The sequence below is a fragment of the Montipora capricornis genome, chromosome 13 (assembly GCF_036669925.1).
Source record: "Montipora capricornis isolate CH-2021 chromosome 13, ASM3666992v2, whole genome shotgun sequence".
Lineage (NCBI taxonomy): Eukaryota > Metazoa > Cnidaria > Anthozoa > Scleractinia > Acroporidae > Montipora > Montipora capricornis.
Window position 1 is genome coordinate 37602801 of NC_090895.1, and position 15000 is coordinate 37617800.

The 15000-nt window shown below is 41.3% G+C and overlaps 3 protein-coding genes across 3 annotated transcripts in view; 2 read left to right on the plus strand and 1 right to left on the minus strand.

Moving 5' to 3' along the window:
- The first annotated feature begins 619 nt into the window (after positions 1-619).
- On the plus strand, positions 620-2465 carry LOC138030805 (uncharacterized). The gene has a single exon (XM_068878677.1). The coding sequence runs from the start codon at positions 620-622 to the stop codon at positions 2057-2059; it is 1440 nt and encodes a 479-aa protein (XP_068734778.1). The 3' UTR covers positions 2060-2465.
- A 1918-nt stretch (positions 2466-4383) lies between these two features.
- LOC138029849 (elongation factor G, mitochondrial-like) overlaps positions 4384-15000 on the minus strand; it is a 12517-nt gene continuing 1900 nt past the window's right edge. The window contains exons 2-9 of the mRNA XM_068877657.1: positions 12694-12763; positions 11174-11266; positions 10117-10192; positions 8590-8658; positions 8375-8448; positions 6655-6741; positions 6028-6081; positions 4384-5647 (exon numbers count right to left, since the gene is read on the minus strand). Of these exons, the coding sequence (XP_068733758.1) occupies positions 5531-5647; positions 6028-6081; positions 6655-6741; positions 8375-8448; positions 8590-8658; positions 10117-10192; positions 11174-11263 (567 nt within the window). The 5' untranslated portion in view covers positions 11264-11266; positions 12694-12763 and the 3' untranslated portion in view covers positions 4384-5530. The remainder of the gene's footprint in view (positions 5648-6027; positions 6082-6654; positions 6742-8374; positions 8449-8589; positions 8659-10116; positions 10193-11173; positions 11267-12693; positions 12764-15000) is intronic.
- Positions 9242-10186, plus strand: LOC138029529 (probable thiopurine S-methyltransferase). Its single transcript, XM_068877238.1, has 2 exons — positions 9242-9797; positions 9831-10186. The coding sequence occupies exons 1-2, from the start codon at positions 9242-9244 to the stop codon at positions 9833-9835; spliced, it is 561 nt and encodes a 186-aa protein (XP_068733339.1). The 3' UTR covers positions 9836-10186.

The window sequence follows — 15000 nt, forward strand, 5'->3', positions numbered from 1 at the left end:
TTTTTCTCGCAACACAAGCGCTATATTCTTTCTTTCCCTTCCTCTGCAAAAAAATGTGATGTAGCCACATTAAAAGCTTTGACGACTAAAACCTGGTCTTCAATAGCGATACAAACATAAGCGCAAGCAACAAACGAAGTCACTTTTCGCACCAACCAATCGAAGGATACTTCGCCAACAGTCGCGCAAAGAAATAAAATAAAGTGACATTTCTCGGTCTCTCCACGCCTCGCACGCGCCTCGATCTCTCCACGCCTCGCACGTGCGCTTTATATTCTAAGTACACTCCTTGGCTGTTCTTCCCCTACCAACGACATGAAATGACCAAATTTGAGGTTATGTGTTTTTGTGGACGTCGTGAGCTCCTGCCGATATATTTTCGATTTTCCTTTTAACGGTCGTCCTTAAGACCATTTTAATTCGTGGATAGTTGCTACACAATTTTTATCCTTAATAACTGAGAAGAAATCCCGAAATGATTGCAATGAAGAGAAGTTGTATTCTCAGATGACATTCTCGGTGTTGCTTTAACAGACCAACATTTCCCACAAGGATGCTAACTACAGCTTGGTTTTTCTACTTCGTTTAGGTCCAAGATTTAAAACTACAGTCAAAGTAAATGGCTTCTAGGAGAAGAAGATTCATTTCAAAATGTGTCAAGTGGATCAAAGTCTCTATGCTCGTTGAAGTGGTAATTGTCGTTGTGAATATTTTGTTTATTGAAACTGAGACACCTTCGACCCGAATTGTTGACTTAATTTTTCTGCCATTGCCAAATGGAAAAGGAGACGCAATCACGTCTAAGAATACTGTGTCTTGGAAAACTCTACCGGAGCCAGTCTCGACCCATTCGACTCAGTCAAGCCAGACTGACCCTGCAAAGCTCTACATTGAACCGAAACTGAAAGAATCATGCGCAGAAAGGATAACAGAGATGGATCACGGGATAGTACTTTTCAAAAACGTCACTATACGACCGAAGCTCGCAAGAGCCAAAGTCCTTGAGACACGGATGGAGCGTCCTCAAGAAGAAGACGAACTCTTTAAATTAGACAAAGGCTTCTTCACCATGTATTGCGGCCCTGATTTTGAAGCAGCTAAAATGAAGCTTCACAAATCACATAAAAGCGACGCCTTAACGTCGTGGGTGTTGGCCTTCGAGGCAGTAAGCCCTTCAGTTTTACGGCTACAAGAAGAGAACAAGACATTTCAGGCCGGCCAGTATTTAGCCGTACAAAGGGTTGAATATGCCAATGTCTATTGGACAGTAATTGACCTCCTGGACATTTTCATTACAGCGGATCTTTTGGGTGTGACACCAGATAAGCTTAATATTATTCTCATGGACGCTCACCCTCCAACTCAACTGGATCCGTTTTGGAGTGTCTTGTTTCAAAAGTTAATAAGACTCGGCGTGGACGATAATCTAACCAAGTTCAGTAACGTTGTATTCGAAAGGCTCACGTGGAGGTATCCGCGAATGAATTGCCCCCTATTAAACCATGGCCTCAAATCCTACCATCTCATTCAACCATTTCGAAAATTTGTCTTGAAGCAATTTGACATACCATCGGAATCCCATCAACGAAACTGCAGCACGCTCAAATTACACGTTCTGGTCAATTTCAGGCGGAACTACCAAAGTCATCCCAGGAATCTTGATGGCACCGTCGATCGAAAAATTACCAACGAAAACGACGTCTTGAAAGATATTAATACCACTTTTCCAGGTATAACCCTCACCGCTTCCCAACTAGACGCCCTGCCGTTGAAAAAACAGTTAGAACTTGTTGCTTCGGCGGACATTTTCTTTGGCATGCATGGAGCTGCACACGCCTATCCGATCTTTATGCCACCAGGTGGAGCTGTAGTCGAAATGTTTAATTTTAATTCAGGTAATTGGCACATGGGAAAAATAGCTACACTCGCAGGGCATTCCCACGTTACGTGGACGCTGACTGATCAGGGAGCGTATAACACTGTGAATAGGACGACAACGATCCCCAAGGGGATTCCCTCGGACCTAATACGGAAGGCAATAAAGAACATTTGCGGTTGATCAGTGGGGCGAACAAAACATTTGCTAGCGATTCTGTTTAAATTGGCCCGAGCTTCAACGAAGTTCTCGTACTTGTTGTAAATGATCTCTGAACCTGATACAAAGAATCAAGCAACTTATATCAAGTACTAGACTGAGCGTCCGACCCTTCATCGACTACAGGTTGTTACAGGTTCCTGTTTATTTCAATGTTCAAAGTTCAGGATTCGATTCGTTAAAGTCCCCTTTTCCCTAAGTGGCTTTCATTACACTGATCAAATCTCAGGGTTTCATCCTCAGACTCAAAGTTAGAACGACTTTGTACATAACATAACAGAACATGTAGATACAGATTAACTTGGCAATTGGTGGAATCCCACAATAGTTTTACCGCGTCATTCTCTGTGACCCCATCAGGGCTGTGTTTGTACCACTTGTCGCTAAGTAAAAAGCTGTATGTCTTGCACAGCTCCCAATGAACAACTCTAAGGTATCGTGTCTCTTCTTATAATCCTCAGTGCTTTTAATTAGGATTTAATTGTGCAGGGTTTGAATAGTTTTTTTACAACTTAGATAAGGTTTTATGATTTTTTTGTATATTTAAATAAGGGTTCTACTGTAATTTATTAGCTGATGTAATTTTTATAGTTTTTAATTGTTATGCGCATTTGATCATATGTATATGGAATTTGCGCACTACAAGTATTAAACTATTATTATTATTATTATTATTATTATTATTATTATTCTGAGCAAGCTTACTGCACCCAAACATAATATGTTCCAACTAGTTTACCTAAATGGTAGGAATGCTGCTGAGGGGTAGGGAGATGTTCAATTATGCTTGCGGTAATTTAATGACGGTTCGTGTATGGAATTGAAGGGCGATTTTAACAGGCCTCACAAAACGTAGACCCCCAAACTGGACCCCACTCGAGAAAACAAAGAAAACAATGCTTTGCATGTTTGAGGATACGAGCATGTACTTCTTGAGAAGGTTTTAATAAGTGCAGTGCACTATGATTCATGTGACTGGTTGAAACTATACACTTTGCCCTTGAGTAGACTTCCAATCGTAAGTGGGATCCGTGTCTGGCTTAAAAAGGTAAGTTGCGATAAAAATAACTAGGCATCATGCAATTTCTGAGGAAACGATACAACGTAAAATATTCCCTGAGATGTGGTTAAACCCAGATTGAAGGAAATATAAGGGAATAGATTAACATTGGCATCGAGCACGTTGATCATTTCCAAGTTCACTGCCACTTGAAGCGTGAAGTGCTGTGGTTATTAGTCCCATAGACAGCCCAAGTTCGCGTCACTAGAGAGAGTAATAATTAATTACTAGTGGGAAGATGACCTTTGAGTGCAAGCGGTGTTGCGTTACAGGCAGCCGTTGAGAATTATAAGACTTTGTATGGAAAATAAAATACCGTCGATAATGAAGCCTAAAAAACGCTAAATTTAACGTTCATTCAATAAAATGAATAAAAAGGACTCACCTCTGGTGTATTCTTGTGCCTTTTGGAGCTTATTTTACCGTTTCGGGAATTCCGTGTTTTCACTGTTTTAAGACGAAGTCAAGGCTGCACACTAAGATTTCGACGGTAGTCAGCTCAGAGGCGGTTTGCGCCTCGAAAATCCATCACAGCCGCGCTTTTTTCACGCAAATCTAAAGCCCCATCATTTGCGAACCTCGGTGAATGTTTCGCCGTCAAAAATCCCCACGCACTTGGCTGGAAATGCGGATTTTCTGCTTCCGATTCCACGATAGCCGATGAATTTAACAGCTGCTGATAACTGAAGTGGACACGGAACTTGGGTCCTAGGTCAAATTAACTCCACCCGATGAGGTACAGTCATTTCATGTACAACTCTTACCCCATCCCCACAGCGGCACTCGTAACCATGGAGCGGTTCGAGAAGCCGCTGTCCGAGTGGGGATGGGGTAAGTGTTGCACATGAAGAAACTGTAACTCATCGGGTGGAGTTAATTTGACCTCGGACCCAAGCTCCGTGACCACTTCGGTTATCAGCAGCTGTTTGCCGGATAGTTTGCGGTCGGACAAACCAAATCAAAATTACTACCTTGCTACGGATTAAAAATGATGGAAAAATGAGAAACATCGCTATTTGCCGATCAAGGAATATTCCGAATTTCCCTAAGATGTAGCGGTTAACTCTGTTTTCTTAAACCCCTTGTTCCTCGTTCCGAGAATGTTTTCTGTGTTATTGTAGAAAAAAAAAAATAGTGATGAGTTCCTCATTCAAAGACGAAACGAAAATTACATTTGGCGACTAATAATTTACCATTAATGGAAGAAAACTATTTGAGCAGATAAGGGTAACAAATAGGATTATCAAGTTTATTAAGAGTAGATGCAGGAAAGTTGCGCATTTTGTATCACCGCAGAAATGACTAAATTGCTTTGTCATTTAGTTGTCTGTTTATCAGTTAACCTCTGGACCCTACAGTAAGCGACCCGCAAATGGCAAGTGGAGTTCCATCGAGGTTCCGAAATAATAGTTAGCTGGCCCTAAGACAAGCAATGCGCAAACAAATATTGTCAGGTTTGCATATATTTCATCTCTCTTATTCTCCTCACTGTTTTTGCGCTTACGATGAAATAGAAACAGTAAACGCACAATGAGAAAACCCATCAGTTGTCAGAGCAACGAACAATTAAAAAAAAAACTAAGTTCTCCAAAAATTGAGTCATAAAACTGTGATTGCTCGTAAGATGCTTAAGCCAGTTTTAACATTTTCAGGAACCCAGACTAATCTGCCGAATTTCCGTGTGCCGCGCGCGAGAAAAAAACCTCTGGTATCCAGGGTACTGGCGGTAGTGTTTGCGCGGAGAATGGGGAGAAGCACCCTCCCCATTCTCCGCGCGGCTTCGCCGATCGTTACTTTGCCTCTCGCGCCAACAAAACCGCCAGCTATGCAGGCAACACAACTGTTTCAGGTAACAATTGGAAAATTTTAAGGTGGCTCTAAACCGATCCAGATTTTTCTTGTTAATTCGCAGAGAGTTTTATCTTAGCTTGCTACTCACTTCCGGTAACAACAAATGGGGGCACTGCTTTCGTTTTTGAGATATAATCGTTCAAAGACAAAATATAAAGTGTTTTAAGATTATTCTATTGTTGCTATGGTAACCTTTAAAGTCTCATTACGGAGTGCAACTTGTTAAGCAATTATTTTTGTTTCGTTTGTTACCACAGCATTACCAACACGTGAAACAGTATTCTAGAGTCAATCCTTCGAATAGGACATGCCCTTGGAATTGTTGAAAGATGCATGGTAGTCCATTCCACGAAAAACCATCAAAACATGGACATCCACATCCTCGAAACAAGTGGTACTACCTTTTCGCTTAAGAGTTTGTGTGACAAGGCGTTGAGCGACATTCAAAGCTCACCAACAAAAGCAGAAAGCGTTAGCAGGATTTTGTGACGAATTCCTCTATGAAGAGAGACAAAGACCTTTCGTTATCTTGATTTGGCCTTTTTGAGTCTTTCTAGATCGAACTTCTCCATGAGTTCCGCTTGCACTTGCTGCGATGCGGCCATGTATCTGCTGTACTCCATTGCAAATTCTCCTTTGCCCTGGACAGGTACAAGAAACGTGATTATTGTTCAGAAAAAAAACCAAGGAGAATGAAGACTGAGCTATCAATTTACTACTGGCTATTATATAATCCAAGACAAAATGGTCGGCACACTATCCACTTCCTTCTCCACATCTAAACAAATTCTATCCATGAGGTAAATTCTCTTGTTGCGGACCCCCCCCCCCCCCTCCCACCAAACATTGTTTAAGGATTTCTCGGTTATTCATTTGTAAACAACATTGTTTTGGGTTGGGGCGGGGGAAGGGGGTATTTTTGCAACCTCGTCCCCAGGGCCTTCGGCGAAGAAAAACCCTGGGAACGAAGTTGGTATTGTTGGGCCTTTGTAGTAGTTGTCGAAATGGACGACACGTTTACCTGTGTCTGAGATCGTAACTCTGTCGAATATCCGAACATGTCATTAAGAGGAACCTGATGGAAAAAGAAGAAGAGAATTTGAGTGAAGATCCAAAGAAGCTTTGGAGGATTTTAAGATTGTCAACTAGATTGCAAAAATCTAATTTGAAAACCCAACGAAAACAATAACCTCACGGGAATGTGTAGGTTGCGAACTTTCTCTTTTTATTAAATTTCAATTTAGTTTCTCTCAGGGTGGGTGCCATAGGGTTGATTATTTAATGATCAACGATAAAAGTTCAAATTCAGTTAAATACTAGTTTATACTAAGTTTATAAGAATGTGACCTTTAAAATTAGCGTTGCTCAACCAAACAAGACAAAGCGCCGGAAGAACAATCAACAAAATAAGAGTAGATGGAATACGAATCATATATTGCTGAATTCTGGCAAACATTTTGCCAGCATAAAGATGCAAGTAGCTTACTTGCGAGGAGCAATTTGGGTGACCGAACAGACTTCATGACGAGCTCGTTTCTTCAACACCCGTAGCTTGTGACTAAGCACAAACCGAAGCAATTAAATTTCAGTAACGACAAGACAACAAGCAAATCACAATGGCGAATCTCAATTTCAAACTTAGCCTCACATCAGCGTAGATTGTGACGTATCCTTCCGCAGCGTCTGTGCCGGTGATCATACCGTGCCTGCGGTTTAGTCCACCTATGACAGCACCCTAAACAAGGAGTTCAAGGCAAATAAAGCTTCAATCATCGACAAAACTCTTGGGATAAACTCCGGCTTGAACATCATTTCACATGCACTCACAAAACTCTATTAGCCCCCCTCCCCCCACCCCCTCTACCCTCTACTCCATACCAATGTTGATAATGTGGTGCAAAATACCGTACAAGCCATTGGATTAAGGGGAGGGGAAAGTAGGGAATTAGCATTTTATAGAGTTTTTTCAAGATTGTAGTGCTTTAGTGACAAGCCCCTCCCCTTCAACTTCGGTCAAACCGTCTGGCGTGACACGGAAAGGGAGACAAGACCCTCTTGACCACGCGAAGTTCGGGCGCCTATCCTAGCGCAAATGTTCCTTTAACGTCACACTTGACAGAATGAGCGAAAGAAAGACTGCTCGTTGTCTTAGCCTGCACTACTATATCAATCATAGAGATTGCTTTTCTCAGTATACCATCCTAATTGACTCACAAAATCTCGGTTACCAGCTGGTACATTGCCGTATGATCACGCTATAAGTGCTGACAAACTGAAAAAGTTGTGGCGGGAAAACATTTAGAATCCTAACTCTCGAGCTTGTTTGATATGAGCTTGGTCAAAAGGCATTGTTTAACACTTGTTTAATCGCTCTGGCGAGGAGCTAACGCTCGAAACTTTATCAACTCGTTTGATAAAACCAAATTGTCGAGAGACTTGTTAGAGCCAACTCGGTGATGCGCGCTTCGTTGGCTCTCTACCACCTCATGTCTTAAAGGCGTGCTTGTGAAACTGAAGAAGCCTCTACCTTCTTGACTAAACCATTGTTGAAAAAGAACAATCCTAATGCTTCATTCTCGCAGTACGCCTTAATTTTGGCAAAATATCCCAGTTCATTTGCAGGACAAGTTTTTGATTGTTTGTTCACTCAGTTGTAAAGATAAAGGAAATGAAATGCACGGTCAGTTTTGATAGAAGCCACAATGGGTCTCGTTGCTCTAGAGGCAAACTACCATTTATTGACAAATTTTCTCAGTTGATGCAGCATTGGTACAGCATTGGCACACCATTGGTACAGCATTGGTACAGCATTGCACCGGCATCGCAGAGGTGATGGGTTCGTATCTCGTTAAAGCCACCACAGTGAATTTTTGCAGGACGGTGTCTTTAAGATATAATTTCTCAAATTATCTAGAGAAGTGCGAGAATCACTTCTCTCTTTTTTCTATAAACTCTCACTTCAAATATACATCTATTTCAATTAACAAATTGTCCAGGATTTGGTTCCCGCTCTGATACTAGCCATTAGGGCGCTTAAGCAGGCGCGTTTTTGAGACGCGGACGGCAACCGGAAGTGAGCTTTTTCCCCCTTAACTTGTCTTCACACAGCCACATTTACACAGCTAAATATCGTTTCTCTATTAGAGATTATTGGTGTAAAAACACCACTGTCCTGACACGCGAAATTTTCTCTTCCGGTTGCCGTCCGCGTCTCAAAAACGGGCGTGCTTAACCTCCCTAATAAAAAAATTAGTCTTCGATGACGCGTGAGCTTCTGACACCAATTAACAAATAGAATAGAGTAGAATCGAATGGAACTGAACGGAATCGAATGGACTGGGCTGGACTGGACGGGAATAGAATCTTACCTGAAACTCTTGAGGAATGTTGACTTCGACTGACATGATCGGTTCCAAAATAAGAGGGATGGCTTTCGGGAAAGCTGTAACAGAATAAAGTTCCAAAAACCTAATTACGTCTTGCTTCATAAAACAAACTTCTTCCGACGTATTCTCCTCAAATCCTCCTCAAATCCTCCCCCCCCCCCCTATCCTCTACCGCTCCCCCACAAATATCTGCCTACCTTCTCTCATGGCTCCAATGGCAGCTAACTTGAAGGCAAGTTCACTTGAATCAACTCCGTGGGCAGCTCCTGCAGAGAATAGAGCATCTTTTAGACAATGTTAGAGAAAGTAAAGTATATAGGTCATCGGGCCGAGGAAGTTATTATACAGGTTGTTAAAAAGTACTATGAAATTTATTGAATAATCCTTTAGAACAATGCTTATACAAGGTTTATTCTTGCAGAGCAAATTTCTTGTTTAGAAAATGACCTGTCCCTCTGAAGAAGAAGAAGCCTCCTTCGACACGAACATGGCGCTTTCAGGTCAAATAACACTCCTTGGCCTTTTCCCCAATCTTTTTTAAGATTTATAAAGAACAGGCTGATACCGAAGGTGAAACAGCGAAGAAATTCATGAAAGCGGCAACAAATTAAAAATAAATTTCTTTTTTCAAGCTTTCTCAATACATGACTTCCCGTAAGCATGCAAACTAAACGAATCGTTACAAAATGGTACTTTTTTTTAAGAATTAGCACTCTCTGTCAAGGAAATTTTCACAAAAGCTTCTCTTGCACAGAAGAATATTTATGTTCATTACTATGGCGAATCATTCCCATCAGCCTTTGCCATCGCAAATCAACTGGGAAACTGGGAACGAAATCATTGAACAACATGGCGCCAAAAGCAAACAAGAGAAACGATAGCGTCCCGCAGACGAAGAAAACAGAAAACAAACGTGAAGACCCAGAGTATATAAAAACGGTTGATCCTATTTTAATGAAACACATCCGAGAGTTGACTGCAGGGCGCAGCAATCTTCGCATATTTGTGCCGATGTGCGGAAAGACGCACGATATCTTATGGTTAGCTGAACAAGGTCACACCATCACTGGTGCTGAGATGAATCCTCGCTATATCAGAGCGTTTTTCCGCGATGCTGAGCTAGAATACAAGCTCCGGTCAGAACAGATCACGCCGAAGACGAAGTTTAATATCTACGACGCAAATGATAAAGATATTACGTTGTATCAATGTGATATCTTTCATTTATTGGTGAATATTCTAGGACAGTTCGACGCTATCTGGGACCAGTCCTCGCTTCCAGTCATCAACGAGATGGGAGCGAAACGACTCAAGGAGTACACAAACGTAATGCAAGCACTTTTGAAACCTGACGGCCGACACATGGTTGAAGTTTGTAAACATGGGGCAAACTTCGTGTTACTTTGTCGAAAAAGGACGAAGACGTACGTAAAGACAGCTTAATAACTTCTAACAACCATAAAAGACTTCTCGGGAAAATTTGTCATCCATTATAAACATTCACTTTAAGAAGTGTTAAAACTTTGCCAAGACACCTGGATTTCCATTATTTTGAATATCGCTTGCATTAACACATGACTTTCTGTTTGGGTCATTCAATATGAGTAGGTAAGCAAGTCACACAGGGAACTATTCTGACTCGAAGATGGATGGGTTTTGCCGCGGTAATGGTGTCTCAAAAATGGAGGTGTTCAGCAGCAAATAATGAACAAGGAGAAACTTACCGTCTTCAAGGATGAAACGAATTCCTGCCAACTTGTGACCCGTGATAAGACCGCGTTCGCAGACCTCTTGGAAACCCTGTAAATTCAACAGCAAAGTTATAAGATGCGGTTGTACGGGGTACTTTTACCGCTGTAATTGAACCTTTTACCACGGGAAACTGCATTTAGTGCGTGTGACTGAAATTTCACAAGGTAAATTTCCTGTGGTAAATTTGCATGGATACACAAAAAAGATCAGACGAAGCGCCCATGACATTTAACGTGGTAAGTTCGAAGGATGTTTTGATGCCCGAGGTACAAGAGCCAATCACGATGCTGATGAACTTGTGATTAAATTTCCCGCCAATGGAATGCGTGACATTTCTTTTTACCTCTATAATCTTCGTAACGTGTGACCGCTGGTTAACACGGTATACTAAAAGCCAAGTATGAAGCACCGCGGGATAATTTACCGTGAAAAATGGCATTTACCATGGTTTGTGTAACGGCACCTATTGTTTGAAAGAATTTCAAGGGATTTTCGATTGAGCTGGTTTTTGCATTTCCACACACAGTGCTTGTCACATTTTCTACCAATCAGAAGCAGACATGAGAAAAACAAATTTTGATTTGCTAGCTGCCGTTTTCCCGCGCTTGACGCGGCTGTGCAATAAGATTTTCCCGCCCTTAACACCGGCTAAGTATATCCTATTTTAGTTTTGATTGGTTCTTTCTCTGTTTCTGTTGTAATCGGCCTTAGTAATTAGAGAGATTTCACATTGCGTTTACGTGAAACAGAAAACGGCAAGCAATACCTTTATTCTATCTTTTTTCGCCTTTTTTTAAAGTGGCTCGAATTCTGTCGCTAACAGGCGCTAAATAACCGGAAATCAGTCAAGTTTCCTTGCCTTTTTGGAAAACGCAAATGCCAGCCTTACTTTCTCCGTTTGCCGTAAACGAATTGCTCCCTATTGCTTCGGCTTTGCTCTGCGACAATAGATTGAAAACCACTTTAGAAATAACACTGTTAGGAGTGCTAAAGATAGAGAATGCCGGCAGTACAACTGGGAAACGTTACCTTCTCTATCGAGGGAATGAAGTTCTTGGGGATATTCATGCCCACTGTGGCGTCCACAAAGTCGATCTCTGTGATTTTATCTTCGGGCATAGGCTGCAAATGAATCGGACAGAGTTCTGAGAAACTCGCTGGAGAACTTGTATGCAAAAAGAGGGGTGACAAGTAACCGATTGTATCTAGCCTTATATAACGTGTCTTTGTGGTTCATAATTTTGGAAAACATTCTCCTTATGTAATTTTTTTTTTTACAATCTCAGGGAAAGAGCTCCTCAAATCGCGACAATGAAAAGAGAGGTTGAAGAATCAGCAGTCAAAACTCCACTACGACAGCTGCCACCAAGGAAGTGCAAAAAGTAGAGGCCAATATGTTGTGCACTTTCTGTGGACTTGAAATCATTAACCTTGCCTCATCGTTCAATGCGCTCAGTACGCATGCGCTAGCTACGGGTTTAAATCCCGCGTTCACCATTGGCTGGATTCGTTTTCGCTGGTTCTCAATTCACCTCTACAAAGCTGTTTAAATTGCCAACTTTGCTACGCATTATGAACATTCACTTTAAGAAGAGCTTAAACTTTGATTGCATGACGACGTCTTTTCTGTCTGGGTCATTCTACAGTTTCACGGCATTGCAAGTTGTGGCGCAAGCAGTAGTAAATTTTACGGTTTCTTACTGACCCAGATGATGTTCATTAATCACAGAGAGTATTAAAGCAAATCCCACTGAACTGACTGAGGCCCAAATTTGGTGGAAGACACTGAAAATATCGAATTTAGTTTTGACCATCGAATTTATTGTAAGGGCGGAACATTTTATCCTACGCACGAGTTGTCACAACCATAGTTACAACACACGAGTTATCTATTCACATGCAGTAGGTTCGTATCACAAAGGAAATGATTGCAAAAGGAAGTAAGTCCACCTTTATGGCATTGTTTCTGTTTCTTACATCAATGCTTTCCATTGTTTCAATAACAATGGAATTTAATGGGCTGACGTGACAGTTTGCCCATGCGCAGAGACATGAAACCCTCCTTTTAAAATATAGATTCAAATGACTTCCCATCCAGCTGTATTGCCTGGTCTGAAATTGTCTACATGGTGTATTCTCGATGTTGTAAAGTGTTATGAAAGCAATGGTGAATGTTACCCCGTTAAATCATAGCGTCATGATGAGATGAAAAAAAAAACAACAACAACACACGTTGTCATGACATTTATCAAAGTAAACATCATTACCATGACAACAGCGAGAATGCACCATTTTGACAATTCCAATCCTATAGCAGTATAACGGGACGGTTGCCAACTTTAACCTTATTGCATATTCTTAAGATGTTGTCAGTAATTTGTATAATAATAGTCGACAATATCTTCGTCCAGAATCTATGACCAGATCTAAGAACTTCGGCAAGAATCTACGACAAGCATGGTCGCAGGTTGAAACATGCAAAACTGGCCACAAATTGAAATCGGCTCGGGAAAAAATTAGAGATTGAAAAATCTGCATTAAATACTCACCTCTATTCGGCCGATGACACGACCAAACTCCCCTGCACCACCGGTCTGTTTCTTGTGAAGGTAGTCAAAACTAAGGTAAAGGGTAAAGGTACACGTTGTTTAACGTCGGAAGTTTCTTTACTCTCTAGAGAGTATTCTCCCAGTAAGCCGAAGGTGCGCTCATTTTACCCCCCTCTTTCCATCAGTGCTCCGTTTTAAGGGTATTTAAAGCTACTTAGGCTACACTGAAAGTCGAAACAAGGATGTGAGATCCGGGGATCAAACTCAGGACCTTATGCACCAAAGCCACGCACTAACCGACTGTGCCACCCTTGCTCCTACTACAGGTAAACAACATTAAAATACGTGAACTGCGGTTGCACAAAGCATTTTGACCATGGGAAACATTTTTTGTCATTGGTACCCGATCTCTCTAAAGTGAAATTTCCTCCGCAACACGAAAAAAGAAAGCTGTTACGCTTGGTTTCAGACATAACTCGTTACGTTCATCAGATCCAAAAGTATACCAACCAGTTATGTAGTAGTATTATTAATAACTAGCAGTTTTGTAATCAAGGATTAGTGAGGTGCGTTCGATTTCGGTTTTGTCATCGACAGGACATTTGGTATTGCCGGACAGTCACCCATTCAGGTAGTGACCCCGTCCAACAGGACTTGACTTCCCTTGGGCAAGCCGTTATTTGTGCCAGAACAAGATGGCGCAGGCAGGCAGATAGGCAGGCAGGCGTTGTGTGCAACGAAACGGAAATCAATGAACCAAATTATATATGAAATGAATCATATACTAAACTGTGGATATGAAATCAAGTAAAGCTATGATCCTCGCAGTTATGAACGCAATTTTAGCAACTGCGTAGTGAACCTTGAAAATTTCAGGACTTCAACAGGGTTTGAACCCGTGCATGCTCGCGATATCGGGACGACGCTCTATATAACCAACTGAGCTATGAAGCCACTGACGTTGGGAGCCGGTCAATTGTGGGTTCTAATTTTTCCGTGAGGAATGAATCAATGAACGAAATGATATATGAAATGAATCATATTTTGAACTGCGGATATGAAATCAAGTAAAGCTATGATCCTCGCAGTTGTGGACTCAATTTTAGCAATTGCGTAGAGAAGCATATTGACCTTCGACAAAGAGTATTTAATAGAGCATAAAAGAAAACGCCATAGTCACTGTCCCCAGAGGCGTTATTTCGTCAACAAAGCGAAACATCAAAACTGTCTTCTTTAACAGCCAATCGAAGTGTCCTTGTTTCGCTTTGATGTAACTGTCCCGTAGCGTATTTAGAATTGCTAATGTATGAAAATCGGCAAGCGAAATGAATTAGAAATGTAGTAAGTTTGCTAAATTCGAATCTTGAATCTGTAGAGTTCACTTGGAAAATCAAAGTGCCAGTGTCGTTTCTCGTGGATATGAAGTTTCTGCGATTGTTTAAAATTCGCAGGCTGAAGTTTTCTTTATGCATTAGTCCGTGAGATTTAACAGCTGGATAATTGTGTAACAGCACGGGGGGCTCTCATATGCAACTCGATACCCAAAATAATGCATGAATGTGAGGTGATCATGATCCCCTTTGCTGGAATTCAACCCTGTAAAATAAGTCTACCATTTCTCCAATAGGCATAAGATTACTCTTTAACACTGACATCCTCTATAAAGGTCTATAAAGAGCTGTACCATGTGTTCAAAATTCCTAGTACAGATGACAGGGTTATTTTGAATAAGGTCTGATCTTTGTTGCCAGGTCATGTTGTTGATGTCATCAGGTTAGGCAAGTAGAGCAGATTCATTAAGTATTTATTAACACTTTTTGTGCCAGTTATACATTCCTCTAACAAACCTTGCGAATTTGATACTGTTACACTTAGGTCGCTTTCCATTTGACAGAACTGACCGGCCAAACCAGGCATTTGGAAGGACTAATTTACACCGCCTTCAAATCAACACTCTTCGAGGATGATACACAATCCTCCGGAAGAATGCGAGGGGTTATCATGCAAGTATAATATGAAAGGGTCCAAATCCGCGAAGGGGGACTAAATCCGTTAAGGGATTTAGTCACCTGGGGTCCAAATTCGCTAGGAGGGTGATGCCAGTCCATCTTTTCACATTCTCTTGCGAAATCTACATTTATCGCCGAATTGACGTCATGTAGACCTACATCTATCAAGAGCTTTATGACAATATTTAGGCAGTGTATCAATCATAAATCCGGATTTTTTTTTATCCTGACGTAACAAGAAATCAATCAAGATGGCTGCCGAGGGCTTCATTCGATTTGAATACGCTACGTTGGTTAC

Coding starts and splice junctions, on each gene's coding strand:
- LOC138030805 (XM_068878677.1), top strand. CDS start 620: ATGGCTTCTAGGAGAAGAAGATTCATTTCAAAATGTGTCAAGTGGATC.
- LOC138029529 (XM_068877238.1), top strand. CDS start 9,242: ATGGCGCCAAAAGCAAACAAGAGAAACGATAGCGTCCCGCAGACGAAG.